Source organism: Ranitomeya imitator, chromosome 6 (genome assembly GCF_032444005.1).
Source record: "Ranitomeya imitator isolate aRanImi1 chromosome 6, aRanImi1.pri, whole genome shotgun sequence".
Lineage (NCBI taxonomy): Eukaryota > Metazoa > Chordata > Amphibia > Anura > Dendrobatidae > Ranitomeya > Ranitomeya imitator.
The window spans coordinates 575,962,181-575,979,770 of record NC_091287.1 but is presented as its reverse complement, the minus strand read 5'-3'; the positions used below and the strand labels follow the sequence as shown (position 1 = coordinate 575,979,770).

General features: G+C 62.7%; 1 protein-coding gene across 8 annotated transcripts in view; it reads right to left on the bottom strand.

Moving 5' to 3' along the window:
• LOC138643272 (plectin-like) overlaps nucleotides 1-17,590 on the bottom strand; it is a 554,763-nt gene that overhangs the window by 267,736 nt on the left and 269,437 nt on the right. For 2 of the 8 annotated variants that reach the window (XM_069732198.1, XM_069732201.1), the window contains exon 1: nucleotides 5,055-5,199. The exons of the other annotated variants lie outside the window; for them this stretch is intronic. In XM_069732198.1, the coding sequence (XP_069588299.1) occupies nucleotides 5,055-5,172 (118 nt within the window). In that variant the 5' untranslated portion in view covers nucleotides 5,173-5,199. Of the gene's footprint in view, nucleotides 1-5,054; nucleotides 5,200-17,590 lie in introns of those variants that run through there. 8 annotated transcript variants of the gene reach the window in all.

Sequence of the window (17,590 nt, the reverse complement as noted above, 5' to 3'; positions counted from 1 at the left end):
TGAGGCCTGATGGGGATGGTAGTCCATGTATGGCTGCAGGGTGAGGCCTGATGGGGATGGTAGTCCCATGTGTGGCTGCAGGGTGAGGCCTGATGGGGATGGTAGTCCATGTATGGCTGCAGGGTGAGGCCTGATGGGGATGGTAGTCCCATGTACGGCTGCAGGGTGAGGCCTGATGGGGATGGTAGTCCATGTATGGCAGCAGGGTGAGGCCTGATGGGGATGGTAGTCCATGTATGGCTGCAGGGTGAGGCCTGATGGGGATGGTAGTCCCATGTACGGCTGCAGGGTGAGGCCTGATGGGGATGGTAGTCCATGTATGGCAGCAGGGTGAGGCCTGATGGGGATGGTAGTCCATGTATGGCTGCAGGGTGAGGCCTGATGGGGATGGTAGTCCCATGTACGGCTGCAGGGTGAGGCCTGATGGGGATGGTAGTCCCATGTGTGGCTGCAGGGTGAGGCCTGATGGGGATGGTAGTCCCGCATACGGCTGCAGGGTGAGGCTGGCGGTTGTCACTGCTGTCCCCATGTGCAGGGTGAGGCCTGATGGGGATGGTAGTCCCGCGTACGGCTGCAGGGTGAGGCCTGATGGGGATGGTAGTCCCGCGTACGGCTGCAGGGTGAGGCCTGATGGGGATGGTAGTCCCATGTGTGGCTGCAGGGTGAGGCCTGATGGGGATGGTAGTCCCGCGTACGGCTGCAGGGTGAGGCCTGATGGGGATGGTAGTCCCATGTGTGGCTGCAGGGTGAGGCCTGATGGGGATGGTAGTCCCGCGTACGGCTGCAGGGTGAGGCCTGATGGGGATGGTAGTCCCATGTGTGGCTGCAGGGTGAGGCCTGATGGGGATGGTAGTCCCGCGTACGGCTGCAGGGTGAGGCTGGCGGTTGTCACCGCTGTCCCCATGTGCAGGGTGAGGCTGGCAGGCCTGGAGGTGACATTTCCTCCTTGTGTGGGTGTTGGGTGCTGATCTCCTTCAGGCGCTTCCTGTGTTTATCCTGTAAATAATGATGGCGGCCGGCGCAGCACCGACACCGTGACCTTCACCGAAGAGACGGCTCCGGAGTCAGAGTCCCACCTGTCACCTCCACATGACAAGTACAGAGCACGGCATCAGAGCAGACCACCGCCAGCCGCAGAACGCGCCCCCAATACTCGCACCACTCACATATTGATTAATGCTACAGAAACACACGGGGTCCATGTGCAGAAAGGGGAGAAGAAACTGCAGCCAACGGCAGGAGCACGGGGAAGAGCGAAACATGGGGGGCATCACACCTGTGACATCGCCGCTCCTCCATATAATGTACCTGTGACATCGCCGCTCCCCCATATAATGTACCTGTGACATCGCCGCTCCCCCATATAATGTACCTGTGACATCGCCGCTCCCCCATATAATGTACCTGTGACATCGCCGCTCCTCCATATAATGTACCTGTGACATCGCCGCTCCCCCATATAATGTACCTGTGACATCGCCGCTCCTCCATATAATGCACCTGTGACATCGCCGCTCCCCCATATAATGTACCTGTGACATCGCCGCTCCCCCATATAATGTACCTGTGACATCGCCGCTCCTCCATATAATGTACCTGTGACATCGCCGCTCCTCCATATAATGTACCTGTGACATCGCCGCTCCCCCATATAATGTACCTGTGACATCGCCGCTCCTCCATATAATGTACCTGTGACATCGCCGCTCCCCCATATAATGTACCTGTGACATCGCCGCTCCCCCATATAATGTACCTGTGACATCGCCGCTCCCCCATATAATGTACCTGTGACATCGCCGCTCCCCCATATAATGTACCTGTGACATCGCCGCTCCCCCATATAATGTACCTGTGACATCGCCGCTCCCCCATATAATGTACCTGTGACATCGCCGCTCCCCCATATAATGTACCTGTGACATCGCCGCTCCCCCATATAATGTACCTGTGACATCGCCGCTCCTCCATATAATGTACCTGTGACATCGCCGCTCCTCCATATAATGTACCTGTGACATCGCCGCTCCTCCATATAATGTACCTGTGACATCGCCGCTCCCCCATATAATGTACCTGTGACATCGCCGCTCCCCCATATAATGTACCTGTGACATCGCCGCTCCCCCATATAATGTACCTGTGACATCGCCGCTCCTCCATATAATGTACCTGTGACATCGCCGCTCCCCCATATAATGTACATGTGACATCGCCGCTCCTCCATATAATGTACCTGTGACATCGCCGCTCCCCCATATAATGTACCTGTGACATCGCCGCTCCCCCATATAATGTACCTGTGACATCGCCGCTCCTCCATATAATGTACCTGTGACATCGCCGCTCCCCCATATAATGTACCTGTGACATCGCCGCTCCTCCATATAATGTACCTGTGACATCGCCGCTCCCCCATATAATGTACCTGTGACATCGCCGCTCCCCCATATAATGTACCTGTGACATCGCCGCTCCCCCATATAATGTACCTGTGACATCGCCGCTCCCCCATATAATGTACCTGTGACATCGCCGCTCCCCCATATAATGTACCTGTGACATCGCCGCTCCCCCATATAATGTACATGTGACATCGCCGCTCCCCCATATAATGTACCTGTGACATCGCCGCTCCCCCATATAATGTACCTGTGACATCGCCGCTCCCCCATATAATGTACCTGTGACATCGCCGCTCCTCCATATAATGTACCTGTGACATCGCCGCTCCCCCATATAATGTACCTGTGACATCGCCGCTCCCCCATATAATGTACCTGTGACATCGCCGCTCCTCCATATAATGTACCTGTGACATCGCCGCTCCCCCATATAATGTACCTGTGACATCGCCGCTCCTCCATATAATGTACCTGTGACATCGCCGCTCCTCCATATAATGTACCTGTGACATCGCCGCTCCTCCATATAATGTACCTGTGACATCGCCGCTCCCCCATATAATGTACCTGTGACATCGCCGCTCCCCCATATAATGTACCTGTGACATCGCCGCTCCTCCATATAATGTACCTGTGACATCGCCGCTCCCCCATATAATGTACCTGTGACATCGCCGCTCCTCCATATAATGTACCTGTGACATCGCCGCTCCCCCATATAATGTACCTGTGACATCGCCGCTCCCCCATATAATGTACCTGTGACATCGCCGCTCCCCCATATAATGTACCTGTGACATCGCCGCTCCCCCATATAATGTACCTGTGACATCGCCGCTCCTCCATATAATGTACCTGTGACATCGCCGCTCCCCCATATAATGTACCTGTGACATCGCCGCTCCTCCATATAATGTACCTGTGACATCGCCGCTCCCCCATATAATGTACCTGTGACATCGCCGCTCCCCCATATAATGCACCTGTGACATCGCCGCTCCCCCATATAATGTACCTGTGACATCGCCGCTCCTCCATATAATGTACCTGTGACATCGCCGCTCCTCCATATAATGTACCTGTGACATCGCCGCTCCCCCATATAATGTACCTGTGACATCGCCGCTCCCCCATATAATGTACCTGTGACATCGCCGCTCCTCCATATAATGTACCTGTGACATCGCCGCTCCCCCATATAATGTACCTGTGACATCGCCGCTCCTCCATATAATGTACCTGTGACATCGCCGCTCCTCCATATAATGTACCTGTGACATCACCGCTCCTCCATATAATGCACCTGTGACATCGCCGCTCCCCCATATAATGCACCTGTGACATCGCCGCTCCTCCATATAATGCACCTGTGACATCGCCGCTCCTCCATATAATGTACCTGTGACATCGCCGCTCCTCCATATAATGTACCTGTGACATCGCCGCTCCCCCATATAATGTACCTGTGACATCGCCGCTCCCCCATATAATGTACCTGTGACATCGCCGCTCCTCCATATAATGTACCTGTGACATCACCGCTCCCCCATATAATGTACCTGTGACATCGCCGCTCCCCCATATAATGTACCTGTGACATCACCGCTCCTCCATATAATGTACCTGTGACATCACCGCTCCTCCATATAATGTACCTGTGACATCGCCGCTCCCCCATATAATGTACCTGTGACATCGCCGCTCCCCCATATAATGCACCTGTGACATCGCCGCTCCCCCATATAATGTACCTGTGACATCGCCGCTCCCCCATATAATGTACCTGTGACATCGCCGCTCCTCCATATAATGTACCTGTGACATCGCCGCTCCTCCATATAATGTACCTGTGACATCACCGCTCCTCCATATAATGTACCTGTGACATCGCCGCTCCTCCATATAATGTACCTGTGACATCACCGCTCCCCCCATATAATGTACCTGTGACATCACCGCTCCTCCCATATAATGTACCTGTGACATCGCCGCTCCTCCATATAATGTACCTGTGACATCACCGCTCCCCCATATAATGTACCTGTGACATCACCGCTCCTCCCATATAATGCACCTGTGACATCGCCGCTCCTCCATATAATGCACCTGTGACATCGCCGCTCCCCCATATAATGCACCTGTGACATCGCCGCTCCTCCCATATAATGTACCTGTGACATCGCCGCTCCCCCATATAATGTACCTGTGACATCGCCGCTCCCCCATATAATGTACCTGTGACATCACCGCTCCTCCATATAATGTACCTGTGACATCACCGCTCCTCCCCATCACCACAGCTGCAGATCCGGTACAGTGTTACAGGTGACAGCTGGAGCACCTGTTGCAGTGTGACACGTGACTCCAGCCGCCCATGCGATAGGTCACTGCCGGATACACATGCTTCTGTTTGGGTTTGCCAGGCCCCGCCCCTGTCTCTGTAACCCTTTGCTGTCCGCATCCCGCTTCTCCCGACATCCCAGCACCGGCGGCCCCACATCATCCGCATCCGAGGAGAGCAGCTGCCGCCCGCACCGCCCGCACCCGGGCCCCGGTATCACTGCCTGCCGGCGGCGGCTCCCTGCAGTCCTGCGCCGGCGGCGACGGGGTTAACCGAGCCTCCTCCCCCAGACACACCTCTGCCCTTACCGTCCGAGTCCTGCAGCGCCCGCCGCCTCCTCCGCCAGTGCCAGACCACCGCCATGGTGACGACGTGCCCGACCACCACCAGCGTGGGGAACAGGCCGGGGCCGCTGGGCTGCTGCATGGCCGGTGCCTGTGTCACTGCGACAGCTGGGCGGCTCCTCCCCGGCAGCGGCCCGGCCCCTCTCACCGGCAGCGGCCCGGCCCCTCTCACCGGCGGCCCGGCCCTCCTCACCGGCGGCCCGGCCCCTCTCACCGGCGGCGGCCCGGCCCCTCTCACCGGCGGCCCGGCCCCTCTCACCGGCAGCGGCCCGGCCCCTCTCACCGGCAGCGGCCCGGCCCCTCTCACCGGCGGCCCGGCCCCTCTCACCGGCAGCGGCCCGGCCCCTCTCACCGGCGGCCCGGCCCCTCTCACCGGCAGCGGCCCGGCCCCTCTCACCGGCGGCCCGGCCCTCCTCACCGGCGGCCCGGCCCCTCTCACCGGCGGCGGCCCGGCCCCTCTCACCGGCGGCCCGGCCCCTCTCACCGGCAGCGGCCCGGCCCCTCTCACCGGCAGCGGCCCGGCCCCTCTCACCGGCGGCCCGGCCCCTCTCACCGGCAGCGGCCCGGCCCCTCTCACCGGCGGCCCGGCCCCTCTCACCGGCGGCGGCCCGGCCCCTCTCACCGGCACACCAACGGTTAATCCCGCAGCCCGACGGTGAACGCTTCCTCTGCGGCGTCACAGGACACCGAGTATAAACTGACATTTCATGTCCCTGAGACAAGGACACAGCTGTTCCTCCACAATCCATCACCACAGCGTCCGCCAACCGCACAGGGGGCACCGGGAACGCCACTGCTGCCCGACTCCAGAGAACGCCACTGCTGCCCGACTCCAGAGAACGCCACTGCTGCCCGACTCCAGAGAACGCCACTGCTGCCCGACTCCAGAGAACGCCACTGCTGCCCGACTCCAGAGAACGCCACTGCTGCCCGACTCCAGAGAACGCCACTGCTGCCCGACTCCAGAGAACGCCACTGCTGCCCGACTCCAGAGAACGCCACTGCTGCCCGACTCCAGAGAACGCCACTGCTGCCCGACTCCAGAGAACGCCACTGCTGCCCGACTCCAGAGAACGCCACTGCTGCCCGACTCCAGAGAACGCCACTGCTGCCCGACTCCAGAGAACGCCACTGCTGCCCGACTCCAGAGAACGCCACTGCTGCCCGACTCCAGAGAACGCCACTGCTGCCCGACTCCAGAGAACGCCACTGCTGCCCGACTCCAGAGAACGCCAATGCTGCCCGACTCCAGAGAACGCCACTGCTGCCCGACTCCAGAGAACGCCACTGCTGCCCGACTCCAGAGAACGCCACTGCTGCCCGACTCCAGAGAACGCCACTGCTGCCCGACTCCAGAGAACGCCACTGCTGCCCGACTCCAGAGAACGCCACTGCTGCCCGACTCCAGAGAACGCCACTGCTGCCCGACTCCAGAGAACGCCACTGCTGCCCGACTCCAGAGAACGCCACTGCTGCCCGACTCCAGAGAACGCCACTGCTGCCCGACTCCAGAGAACGCCACTGCTGCCCGACTCCAGAGAACGCCACTACTGCCCGACTCCAGAGAACGCCACTACTGCCCGACTCCAGAGAACGCCACTACTGCCCGACTCCAGAGAACGCCACTGCTGCCCGACTCCAGAGAACGCCACTGCTGCCCGACTCCAGAGAACGCCACTGCTGCCCGACTCCAGAGAACGCCACTGCTGCCCGACTCCAGAGAACGCCACTACTGCCCGACTCCAGAGAACGCCACTGCTGCCCGACTCCAGAGAACGCCACTACTGCCCGACTCCAGAGAACGCCACTACTGCCCGACTCCAGAGAACGCCACTACTGCCCGACTCCGCTGCGCCCGAGAACGCCACTACTGCCCGACTCCAGAGAACGCCACTACTGCCCGACTCCGCTGCGCCAGAGAACGCCACTACTGCCCGACTCCGCTGCGCCCGAGAACGCCACTACTGCCCGACTCCAGAGAACGCCACTGCTGCCCGACTCCAGAGAACGCCACTACTGCCCGACTCCGCTGCGCCAGAGAACGCCACTACTGCCCGACTCCAGAGAACGCCACTACTGCCCGACTCCAGAGAACGCCACTACTGCCCGACTCCAGAGAACGCCACTACTGCCCGACTCCAGAGAACGCCACTACTGCCCGACTCCAGAGAACGCCACTACTGCCCGACTCCAGAGAACGCCACTACTGCCCGACTCCAGAGAACGCCACTACTGCCCGACTCCAGAGAACGCCACTACTGCCCGACTCCAGAGAACGCCACTACTGCCCGACTCCAGAGAACGCCACTACTGCCCGACTCCAGAGAACGCCACTACTGCCCGACTCCAGAGAACGCCACTACTGCCCGACTCCAGAGAACGCCACTACTGCCCGACTCCGCTGCGCCCGAGAACGCCACTACTGCCCGACTCCAGAGAACGCCACTGCTGCCCGACTCCAGAGAACGCCACTACTGCCCGACTCCGCTGCGCCAGAGAACGCCACTACTGCCCGACTCCAGAGAACGCCACTACTGCCCGACTCCAGAGAACGCCACTACTGCCCGACTCCAGAGAACGCCACTGCTGCCCGACTCCAGAGAACGCCACTGCTGCCCAACTCCAGAGAACGCCACTACTGCCCGACTCCAGAGAACGCCACTACTGCCCGACTCCGCTGCGCCCGAGAACGCCACTACTGCCCGACTCCGCTGCGCCCGAGAACGCCACTACTGCCCGACTCCGCTGCGCCCGAGAACGCCACTACTGCCCGACTCCAGAGAACGCCACTACTGCCCGACTCCGCTGCGCCAGAGAACGCCACTACTGCCCGACTCCGCTGCGCCCGAGAATGCCACTACTGCCCGACTCCAGAGAACGCCACTGCTGCCCGACTCCAGAGAACGCCACTACTGCCCGACTCCGCTGCGCCAGAGAACGCCACTACTGCCCGACTCCGCTGCGCCAGAGAACGCCACTACTGCCCGACTCCAGAGAACGCCACTACTGCCCGACTCCAGAGAACGCCACTACTGCCCGACTCCAGAGAACGCCACTACTGCCCGACTCCAGAGAACGCCACTACTGCCCGACTCCGCTGCGCCCGAGAACGCTACTACTGCCCGACTCCAGAGAACGCCACTGCTGCCCGACTCCAGAGAACGCCACTACTGCCCGACTCCGCTGCGCCAGAGAACGCCACTACTGCCCGACTCCAGAGAACGCCACTACTGCCCGACTCCAGAGAACGCCACTACTGCCCGACTCCACTGCGCCAGAGAACGCCACTACTGCCCGACTCCAGAGAACGCCACTACTGCCCGACTCCAGAGAACGCCACTGCTGCCCGACTCCAGAGAACGCCACTACTGCCCGACTCCAGAGAACGCCACTACTGCCCGACTCCAGAGAACGCCACTACTGCCCGACTCCAGAGAACGCCACTACTGCCCGACTCCAGAGAACGCCACTACTGCCCGACTCCAGAGAACGCCACTACTGCCCGACTCCAGAGAACGCCACTGCTGCCCGACTCCAGAGAACGCCACTACTGCCCGACTCCAGAGAACGCCACTACTGCCCGACTCCGCTGCGCCCGAGAACGCCACTACTGCCCGACTCCAGAGAACGCCACTACTGCCCGACTCCGCTGCGCCAGAGAACGCCACTACTGCCCGACTCCAGAGAACGCCACTACTGCCCGACTCCAGAGAACGCCACTACTGCCCGACTCCAGAGAACGCCACTACTGCCCGACTCCAGAGAACGCCACTACTGCCCGACTCCAGAGAACGCCACTACTGCCCGACTCCAGAGAACGCCACTACTGCCCGACTCCAGAGAACGCCACTACTGCCCGACTCCAGAGAACGCCACTACTGCCCGACTCCAGAGAACGCCACTACTGCCCGACTCCAGAGAACGCCACTACTGCCCGACTCCAGAGAACGCCACTACTGCCCGACTCCAGAGAACGCCACTACTGCCCGACTCCAGAGAACGCCACTACTGCCCGACTCCAGAGAACGCCACTACTGCCCGACTCCGCTGCGCCCGAGAACGCCACTACTGCCCGACTCCAGAGAACGCCACTGCTGCCCGACTCCAGAGAACGCCACTACTGCCCGACTCCGCTGCGCCAGAGAACGCCACTACTGCCCGACTCCAGAGAACGCCACTACTGCCCGACTCCAGAGAACGCCACTACTGCCCGACTCCAGAGAACGCCACTGCTGCCCGACTCCAGAGAACGCCACTGCTGCCCAACTCCAGAGAACGCCACTACTGCCCGACTCCAGAGAACGCCACTACTGCCCGACTCCGCTGCGCCCGAGAACGCCACTACTGCCCGACTCCGCTGCGCCCGAGAACGCCACTACTGCCCGACTCCGCTGCGCCCGAGAACGCCACTACTGCCCGACTCCAGAGAACGCCACTACTGCCCGACTCCGCTGCGCCAGAGAACGCCACTACTGCCCGACTCCGCTGCGCCCGAGAATGCCACTACTGCCCGACTCCAGAGAACGCCACTGCTGCCCGACTCCAGAGAACGCCACTACTGCCCGACTCCGCTGCGCCAGAGAACGCCACTACTGCCCGACTCCGCTGCGCCAGAGAACGCCACTACTGCCCGACTCCAGAGAACGCCACTACTGCCCGACTCCAGAGAACGCCACTACTGCCCGACTCCAGAGAACGCCACTACTGCCCGACTCCAGAGAACGCCACTACTGCCCGACTCCGCTGCGCCCGAGAACGCCACTACTGCCCGACTCCAGAGAACGCCACTGCTGCCCGACTCCAGAGAACGCCACTACTGCCCGACTCCGCTGCGCCAGAGAACGCCACTACTGCCCGACTCCAGAGAACGCCACTACTGCCCGACTCCAGAGAACGCCACTACTGCCCGACTCCACTGCGCCAGAGAACGCCACTACTGCCCGACTCCAGAGAACGCCACTACTGCCCGACTCCAGAGAACGCCACTGCTGCCCGACTCCAGAGAACGCCACTACTGCCCGACTCCAGAGAACGCCACTACTGCCCGACTCCAGAGAACGCCACTACTGCCCGACTCCAGAGAACGCCACTACTGCCCGACTCCAGAGAACGCCACTACTGCCCGACTCCAGAGAACGCCACTACTGCCCGACTCCAGAGAACGCCACTGCTGCCCGACTCCAGAGAACGCCACTACTGCCCGACTCCAGAGAACGCCACTACTGCCCGACTCCGCTGCGCCCGAGAACGCCACTACTGCCCGACTCCAGAGAACGCCACTACTGCCCGACTCCGCTGCGCCCGAGAACGCCACTACTGCCCGACTCCAGAGAACGCCACTACTGCCCGACTCCGCTGCGCCAGAAAACGCCACTACTGCCCGACTCCGCTGCGCCCGAGAACGCCACTACTGCCCGACTCCAGAGAACGCCACTGCTGCCCGACTCCAGAGAACGCCACTACTGCCCGACTCCGCTGCGCCAGAGAACGCCACTACTGCCCGACTCCAGAGAACGCCACTACTGCCCGACTCCAGAGAACGCCACTACTGCCCGACTCCAGAGAACGCCACTACTGCCCGACTCCAGAGAACGCCACTACTGCCCGACTCCAGAGAACGCCACTACTGCCCGACTCCAGAGAACGCCACTACTGCCCGACTCCAGAGAACGCCACTACTGCCCGACTCCAGAGAACGCCACTACTGCCCGACTCCAGAGAACGCCACTACTGCCCGACTCCGCTGCGCCCGAGAACGCCACTGCTGCCCGACTCCAGAGAACGCCACTGCTGCCCGACTCCAGAGAACGCCACTACTGCCCGACTCCGCTGCGCCAGAGAACGCCACTACTGCCCGACTCCAGAGAACGCCACTACTGCCCGACTCCAGAGAACGCCACTACTGCCCGACTCCAGAGAACGCCACTGCTGCCCGACTCCAGAGAACGCCACTGCTGCCCAACTCCAGAGAACGCCACTACTGCCCGACTCCGCTGCACCCGAGAACGCCACTACTGCCCGACTCCGCTGCGCCCGAGAACGCCACTACTGCCCGACTCCGCTGCGCCCGAGAACGCCACTACTGCCCGACTCCAGAGAACGCCACTACTGCCCGACTCCGCTGCGCCAGAGAACGCCACTACTGCCCGACTCCGCTGCGCCCCCGAGAATGCCACTACTGCCCGACTCCAGAGAACGCCACTGCTGCCCGACTCCAGAGAACGCCACTACTGCCCGACTCCGCTGCGCCAGAGAACGCCACTACTGCCCGACTCCAGAGAACGCCACTACTGCCCGACTCCAGAGAACGCCACTACTGCCCGACTCCAGAGAACGCCACTACTGCCCGACTCCAGAGAACGCCACTACTGCCCGACTCCAGAGAACGCCACTACTGCCCGACTCCGCTGCGCCCGAGAACGCCACTGCTGCCCGACTCCAGAGAACGCCACTACTGCCCGACTCCGCTGCGCCAGAGAACGCCACTACTGCCCGACTCCAGAGAACGCCACTACTGCCCGACTCCAGAGAACGCCACTACTGCCCGACTCCGCTGCGCCAGAGAACGCCACTACTGCCCGACTCCAGAGAGCGCCACTACTGCCCGACTCCAGAGAGCGCCACTACTGCCCGACTCCAGAGAGCGCCACTACTGCCCGACTCCAGAGAGCGCCACTACTGCCCGACTCCGGAGAGCGCCACTACTGCCCGACTCCGGAGAGCGCCACTACTGCCCGACTCCGGAGAGCGCCACTACTGCCCGACTCCGGAGAGCGCCACTACTGCCCGACTCCGGAGAGCGCCACTACTGCCCGACTCCGGAGAGCGCCACTACTGCCCGACTCCGGAGAGCGCCACTACTGCCCGACTCCGGAGAGCGCCACTACTGCCCGACTCCGGAGAGCGCCACTACTGCCCGACTCCGGAGAGCGCCACTACTGCCCGACTCCGGAGAGCGCCACTACTGCCCGACTCCAGAGAGCGCCACTACTGCCCGACTCCAGAGAGCGCCACTACTGCCCGACTCCAGAGAGCGCCACTACTGCCCGACTCCAGAGAGCGCCACTACTGCCCGACTCCAGAGAGCGCCACTACTGCCCGACTCCAGAGAGCGCCACTACTGCCCGACTCCAGAGAGCGCCACTACTGCCCGACTCCAGAGAGCGCCACTACTGCCCGACTCCAGAGAGCGCCACTACTGCCCGACTCCAGAGAGCGCCACTACTGCCCGACTCCAGAAAGCGCCACTACTGCCCGACTCCAGAGAGCGCCACTACTGCCCGACTCCAGAGAGCGCCACTACTGCCCGACTCCAGAGAGCGCCACTACTGCCCGACTCCAGAGAACGCCACTACTGCCCGACTCCAGAGAACGCCACTACTGCCCGACTCCGCTGCGCCAGAGAACGCCACTACTGCCCGACTCCAGAGAACGCCACTACTGCCCGACTCCGCTGCGCCAGAGAACGCCACTACTGCCCGACTCCAGAGAACGCCACTACTGCCCGACTCCAGAGAACGCCACTACTGCCCGACTCCAGAGAGCGCCACTACTGCCCGACTCCGCTGCGCCAGACAACGCCACTACTGCCCGACTCCAGAGAACGCCACTACTGCCCGACTCCAGAGAACGCCACTACTGCCCGACTCCAGAGAACGCCACTACTGCCCGACTCCAGAGAACGCCACTACTGCCCGACTCCAGAGAACGCCACTACTGCCCGACTCCAGAGAACGCCACTACTGCCCGACTCCAGAGAACGCCACTACTGCCCGACTCCAGAGAACGCCACTACTGCCCGACTCCAGAGAACGCCACTACTGCCCGACTCCAGAGAACGCCACTACTGCCCGACTCCAGAGAACGCCACTACTGCCCGACTCCAGAGAACGCCACTACTGCCCGACTCCAAAGAACGCCACTACTGCCCGACTCCAGAGAACGCCACTACTGCCCGACTCCAGAGAGCGCCACTACTGCCCGACTCCGCTGCGCCAGAGAACGCCACTACTGCCCGACTCCAGAGAACGCCACTACTGCCCGACTCCAGAGAACGCCACTACTGCCCGACTCCAGAGAACGCCACTACTGCCCGACTCCAGAGAACGCCACTACTGCCCGACTCCAGAGAACGCCACTACTGCCCGACTCCAGAGAACGCCACTACTGCCCGACTCCAGAGAACGCCACTACTGCCCGACTCCAGAGAACGCCACTACTGCCCGACTCCAGAGAACGCCACTACTGCCCGACTCCGCTGCGCCAGAGAACGCCACTACTGCCCGACTCCAGAGAACGCCACTACTGCCCGACTCCAGAGAACGCCACTACTGCCCGACTCCAGAGAGCGCCACTACTGCCCGACTCCGCTGCGCCAGACAACGCCACTACTGCCCGACTCCAGAGAACGCCACTACTGCCCGACTCCAGAGAACGCCACTACTGCCCGACTCCAGAGAACGCCACTACTGCCCGACTCCAGAGAACGCCACTACTGCCCGACTCCAGAGAACGCCACTACTGCCCGACTCCAGAGAACGCCACTACTGCCCGACTCCAGAGAACGCCACTACTGCCCGACTCCAGAGAACGCCACTACTGCCCGACTCCAGAGAACGCCACTACTGCCCGACTCCAGAGAACGCCACTACTGCCCGACTCCAGAGAACGCCACTACTGCCCGACTCCAGAGAACGCCACTACTGCCCGACTCCAGAGAACGCCACTACTGCCCGACTCCAGAGAACGCCACTACTGCCCGACTCCAGAGAACGCCACTACTGCCCGACTCCAGAGAACGCCACTACTGCCCGACTCCAAAGAACGCCACTACTGCCCGACTCCAGAGAACGCCACTACTGCCCGACTCCAGAGAGCGCCACTACTGCCCGACTCCGCTGCGCCAGAGAACGCCACTACTGCCCGACTCCAGAGAACGCCACTACTGCCCGACTCCAGAGAACGCCACTACTGCCCGACTCCAGAGAACGCCACTACTGCCCGACTCCAGAGAACGCCACTACTGCCCGACTCCAGAGAACGCCACTACTGCCCGACTCCAGAGAACGCCACTACTGCCCGACTCCAGAGAACGCCACTACTGCCCGACTCCAGAGAACGCCACTACTGCCCGACTCCAGAGAACGCCACTACTGCCCGACTCCAGAGAACGCCACTACTGCCCGACTCCGCTGCGCCAGAGAACGCCACTACTGCCCGACTCCAGAGAATGCCACTACTGCCCGACTCCGCTGCGCCAGAGAACGCCACTACTGCCCGACTCCGCTGCGCCAGAGAACGCCACTACTGCCCGACTCCGCTGCGTCAGAGAACGCCACTACTGCCCGACTCCGCTGCGCCAGAGAACGCCACTACTGCCCGACTCCAGAGAACGCCACTACTGCCCGACTCCGCTGCGCCAGAGAACGCCACTACTGCCCGACTCCAGAGAACGCCACTACTGCCCGACTCCGCTGCGCCAGAGAACGCCACTGCTGCCCGACTCCGCTGCGCCAGAGAACGCCACTGCTGCCCGACTCCGCTGCGCCCGAGAACGCCACTGCTGCCCGACTCCGCTGCGCCCGAGAACGCCACTGCTGCCCGACTCCGCTGCGCCAGAGAACGCCACTGCTGCCCGACTCCGCTGCGCCAGAGAACGCCACTGCTGCCCGACTCCGCTGCGCCAGAGAACGCCACTGCTGCCCGACTCCGCTGCGCCAGAGAACGCCACTGCTGCCCGACTCCGCTGCGCCAGAGAACGCCACTGCTGCCCGACTCCGCTGCGCCAGAGAACGCCACTGCTGCCCGACTCCGCTGCGCCAGAGAACGCCACTGCTGCCCGACTCCGCTGCGCCAGAGAACGCCACTGCTGCCCGACTCCGCTGCGCCAGAGAACGCCACTGCTGCCCGACTCCGCTGCGCCAGAGAACGCCACTGCTGCCCGACTCCAGAGAACGCCACTGCTGCCCGACTCCAGAGAACGCCACTGCTGCCCGACTCCAGAGAACGCCACTGCTGCCCGACTCCAGAGAACGCCACTGCTGCCCGACTCCAGAGAACGCCACTGCTGCCCGACTCCAGAGAACGCCACTGCTGCCCGACTCCAGAGAACGCCACTGCTGCCCGACTCCAGAGAACGCCACTGCTGCCCGACTCCAGAGAACGCCACTGCTGCCCGACTCCAGAGAACGCCACTGCTGCCCGACTCCAGAGAACGCCACTGCTGCCCGACTCCAGAGAACGCCACTGCTGCCCGACTCCAGAGAACGCCACTGCTGCCCGACTCCAGAGAACGCCACTGCTGCCCGACTCCAGAGAACGCCACTGCTGCCCGACTCCAGAGAACGCCACTGCTGCCCGACTCCAGAGAACGCCACTGCTGCCCGACTCCAGAGAACGCCACTGCTGCCCGACTCCAGAGAACGCCACTGCTGCCCGACTCCAGAGAACGCCACTGCTGCCCGACTCCAGAGAACGCCACTGCTGCCCGACTCCAGAGAACGCCACTGCTGCCCGACTCCAGAGAACGCCACTGCTGCCCGACTCCAGAGAACGCCACTGCTGCCCGACTCCAGAGAACGCCACTGCTGCCCGACTCCAGAGAACGCCACTGCTGCCCGACTCCAGAGAACGCCACTGCTGCCCGACTCCAGAGAACGCCACTGCTGCCCGACTCCGCCGCGCCAGAGAACGCCACTGCTGCCCGACTCCGCCGCGCCAGAGAACGCCACTGCTGCCCGACTCCGCTGCGCCACAGAACGCCACTACTGCCCGACTCCAGAGAACGCCACTACTGCCCGACTCCGCTGCGCCAGAGAACGCCACTGCTGCCCGACTCCGCCGCGCCAGAGAACGCCACTGCTGCCCGACTCCGCCGCGCCAGAGAACGCCACTACTGCCCGACTCCGCCGCGCCCGGGAACGCCACTACTGCCCGACTCCGCTGTGCCAGAGAACGCCACTACTGCCCGACTCCAGAGAACGCTGCCCGACTCCGCTGCGCCAGAGAACGCCACTACTGCCCGACTCCGCTGCGCCCGGGAACGCCACTACTGCCCGACTCCGCCGTGCCAGAGAACGCCACTACTGCCCGACTCCAGAGAACGCTGCCCGACTCCGCTGCGCCAGAGAACGCCACTGCTGCCCGACTCCGCCGCGCCAGAGAACGCCACTGCTGCCCGACTCCGCCGCGCCAGAGAACGCCACTACTGCCCGACTCCGCTGCGCCCGGGAACGCCACTACTGCCCGACTCCGCTGCGCCAGAGAACGCCACTACTGCCCGACTCCGCCGCGCCCGAGAACGCCACTACTGCCCGACTCCAGAGAACGCCACTACTTCCCGACTCCAGAGAACGCCACTACTGCCTGACTCCAGAGAACGCCACTACTGCCTGACTCCAGAGAACGCCACTACTGCCCGACTCCAGAGAACGCCACTACTGCCCGACTCCAGAGAACGCCACTACTGCCCGACTCCAGAGAACGCCACTGCTGCCCGACTCCGCCGCGCCAGAGAACGCCACTGCTGCCCGACTCCGCCGCGCCAGAGAACGCCACTGCTGCCCGACTCCGCCGCGCCAGAGAACGCCACTGCTGCCCGACTCCAGAGAACGCCACTGCTGCCCGACTCCGCTGCGCCAGAGAACGCCACTACTGCCCGACTCCAGAGAACGCCACTACTGCCCGACTCCAGAGAACGCCACTACTGCCCGACTCCAGAGAACGCCACTACTGCCCGACTCCAGAGAACGCCACTACTGCCCGACTCCAGAGAACGCCACTACTGCCCGACTCCAGAGAACGCCACTACTGCCCGACTCCAGAGAACGCCACTACTGCCCGACTCCAGAGAACGCCACTACTGCCCGACTCCAGAGAACGCCACTACTGCCCGACTCCAGAGAACGCCACTACTGCCCGACTCCAGAGAACGCCACTACTGCCCGACTCCAGAGAACGCCACTACTGCCCGACTCCAGAGAACGCCACTACTGCCCGACTCCAGAGAACGCCACTACTGCCCGACTCCAGAGAACGCCACTACTGCCCGACTCCAGAGAACGCCACTACTGCCCGACTCCAGAGAACGCCACTACTGCCCGACTCCAGAGAACGCCACTACTGCCCGACTCCAGAGAACGCCACTACTGCCCGACTCCAGAGAGCGCCACTACTGCCCGACTCCAGAGAGCGCCACTACTGCCAGAATCCGCCGCGCCAGAGAACGCCACTGCTGCCCGACTCCGCCGCGCCAGAGAACGCCACTGCTGCCCGACTCCGCCGCGCCAGAGAACGCCACTACTGCCCGACTCCGTAGCGCCCGGGAACGCCACTACTGCCCGACTCCGCTGCGCCAGAGAACGCCACTACTGCCCGACTCCAGAGAACGCCACTACTGCCCGACTCCAGAGAACGCCACTACTGCCCGACTCCAGAGAACGCCACTACTGCCCGACTCCAGAGAACGCCACTACTGCCCGACTCCAGAGAACGCCACTACT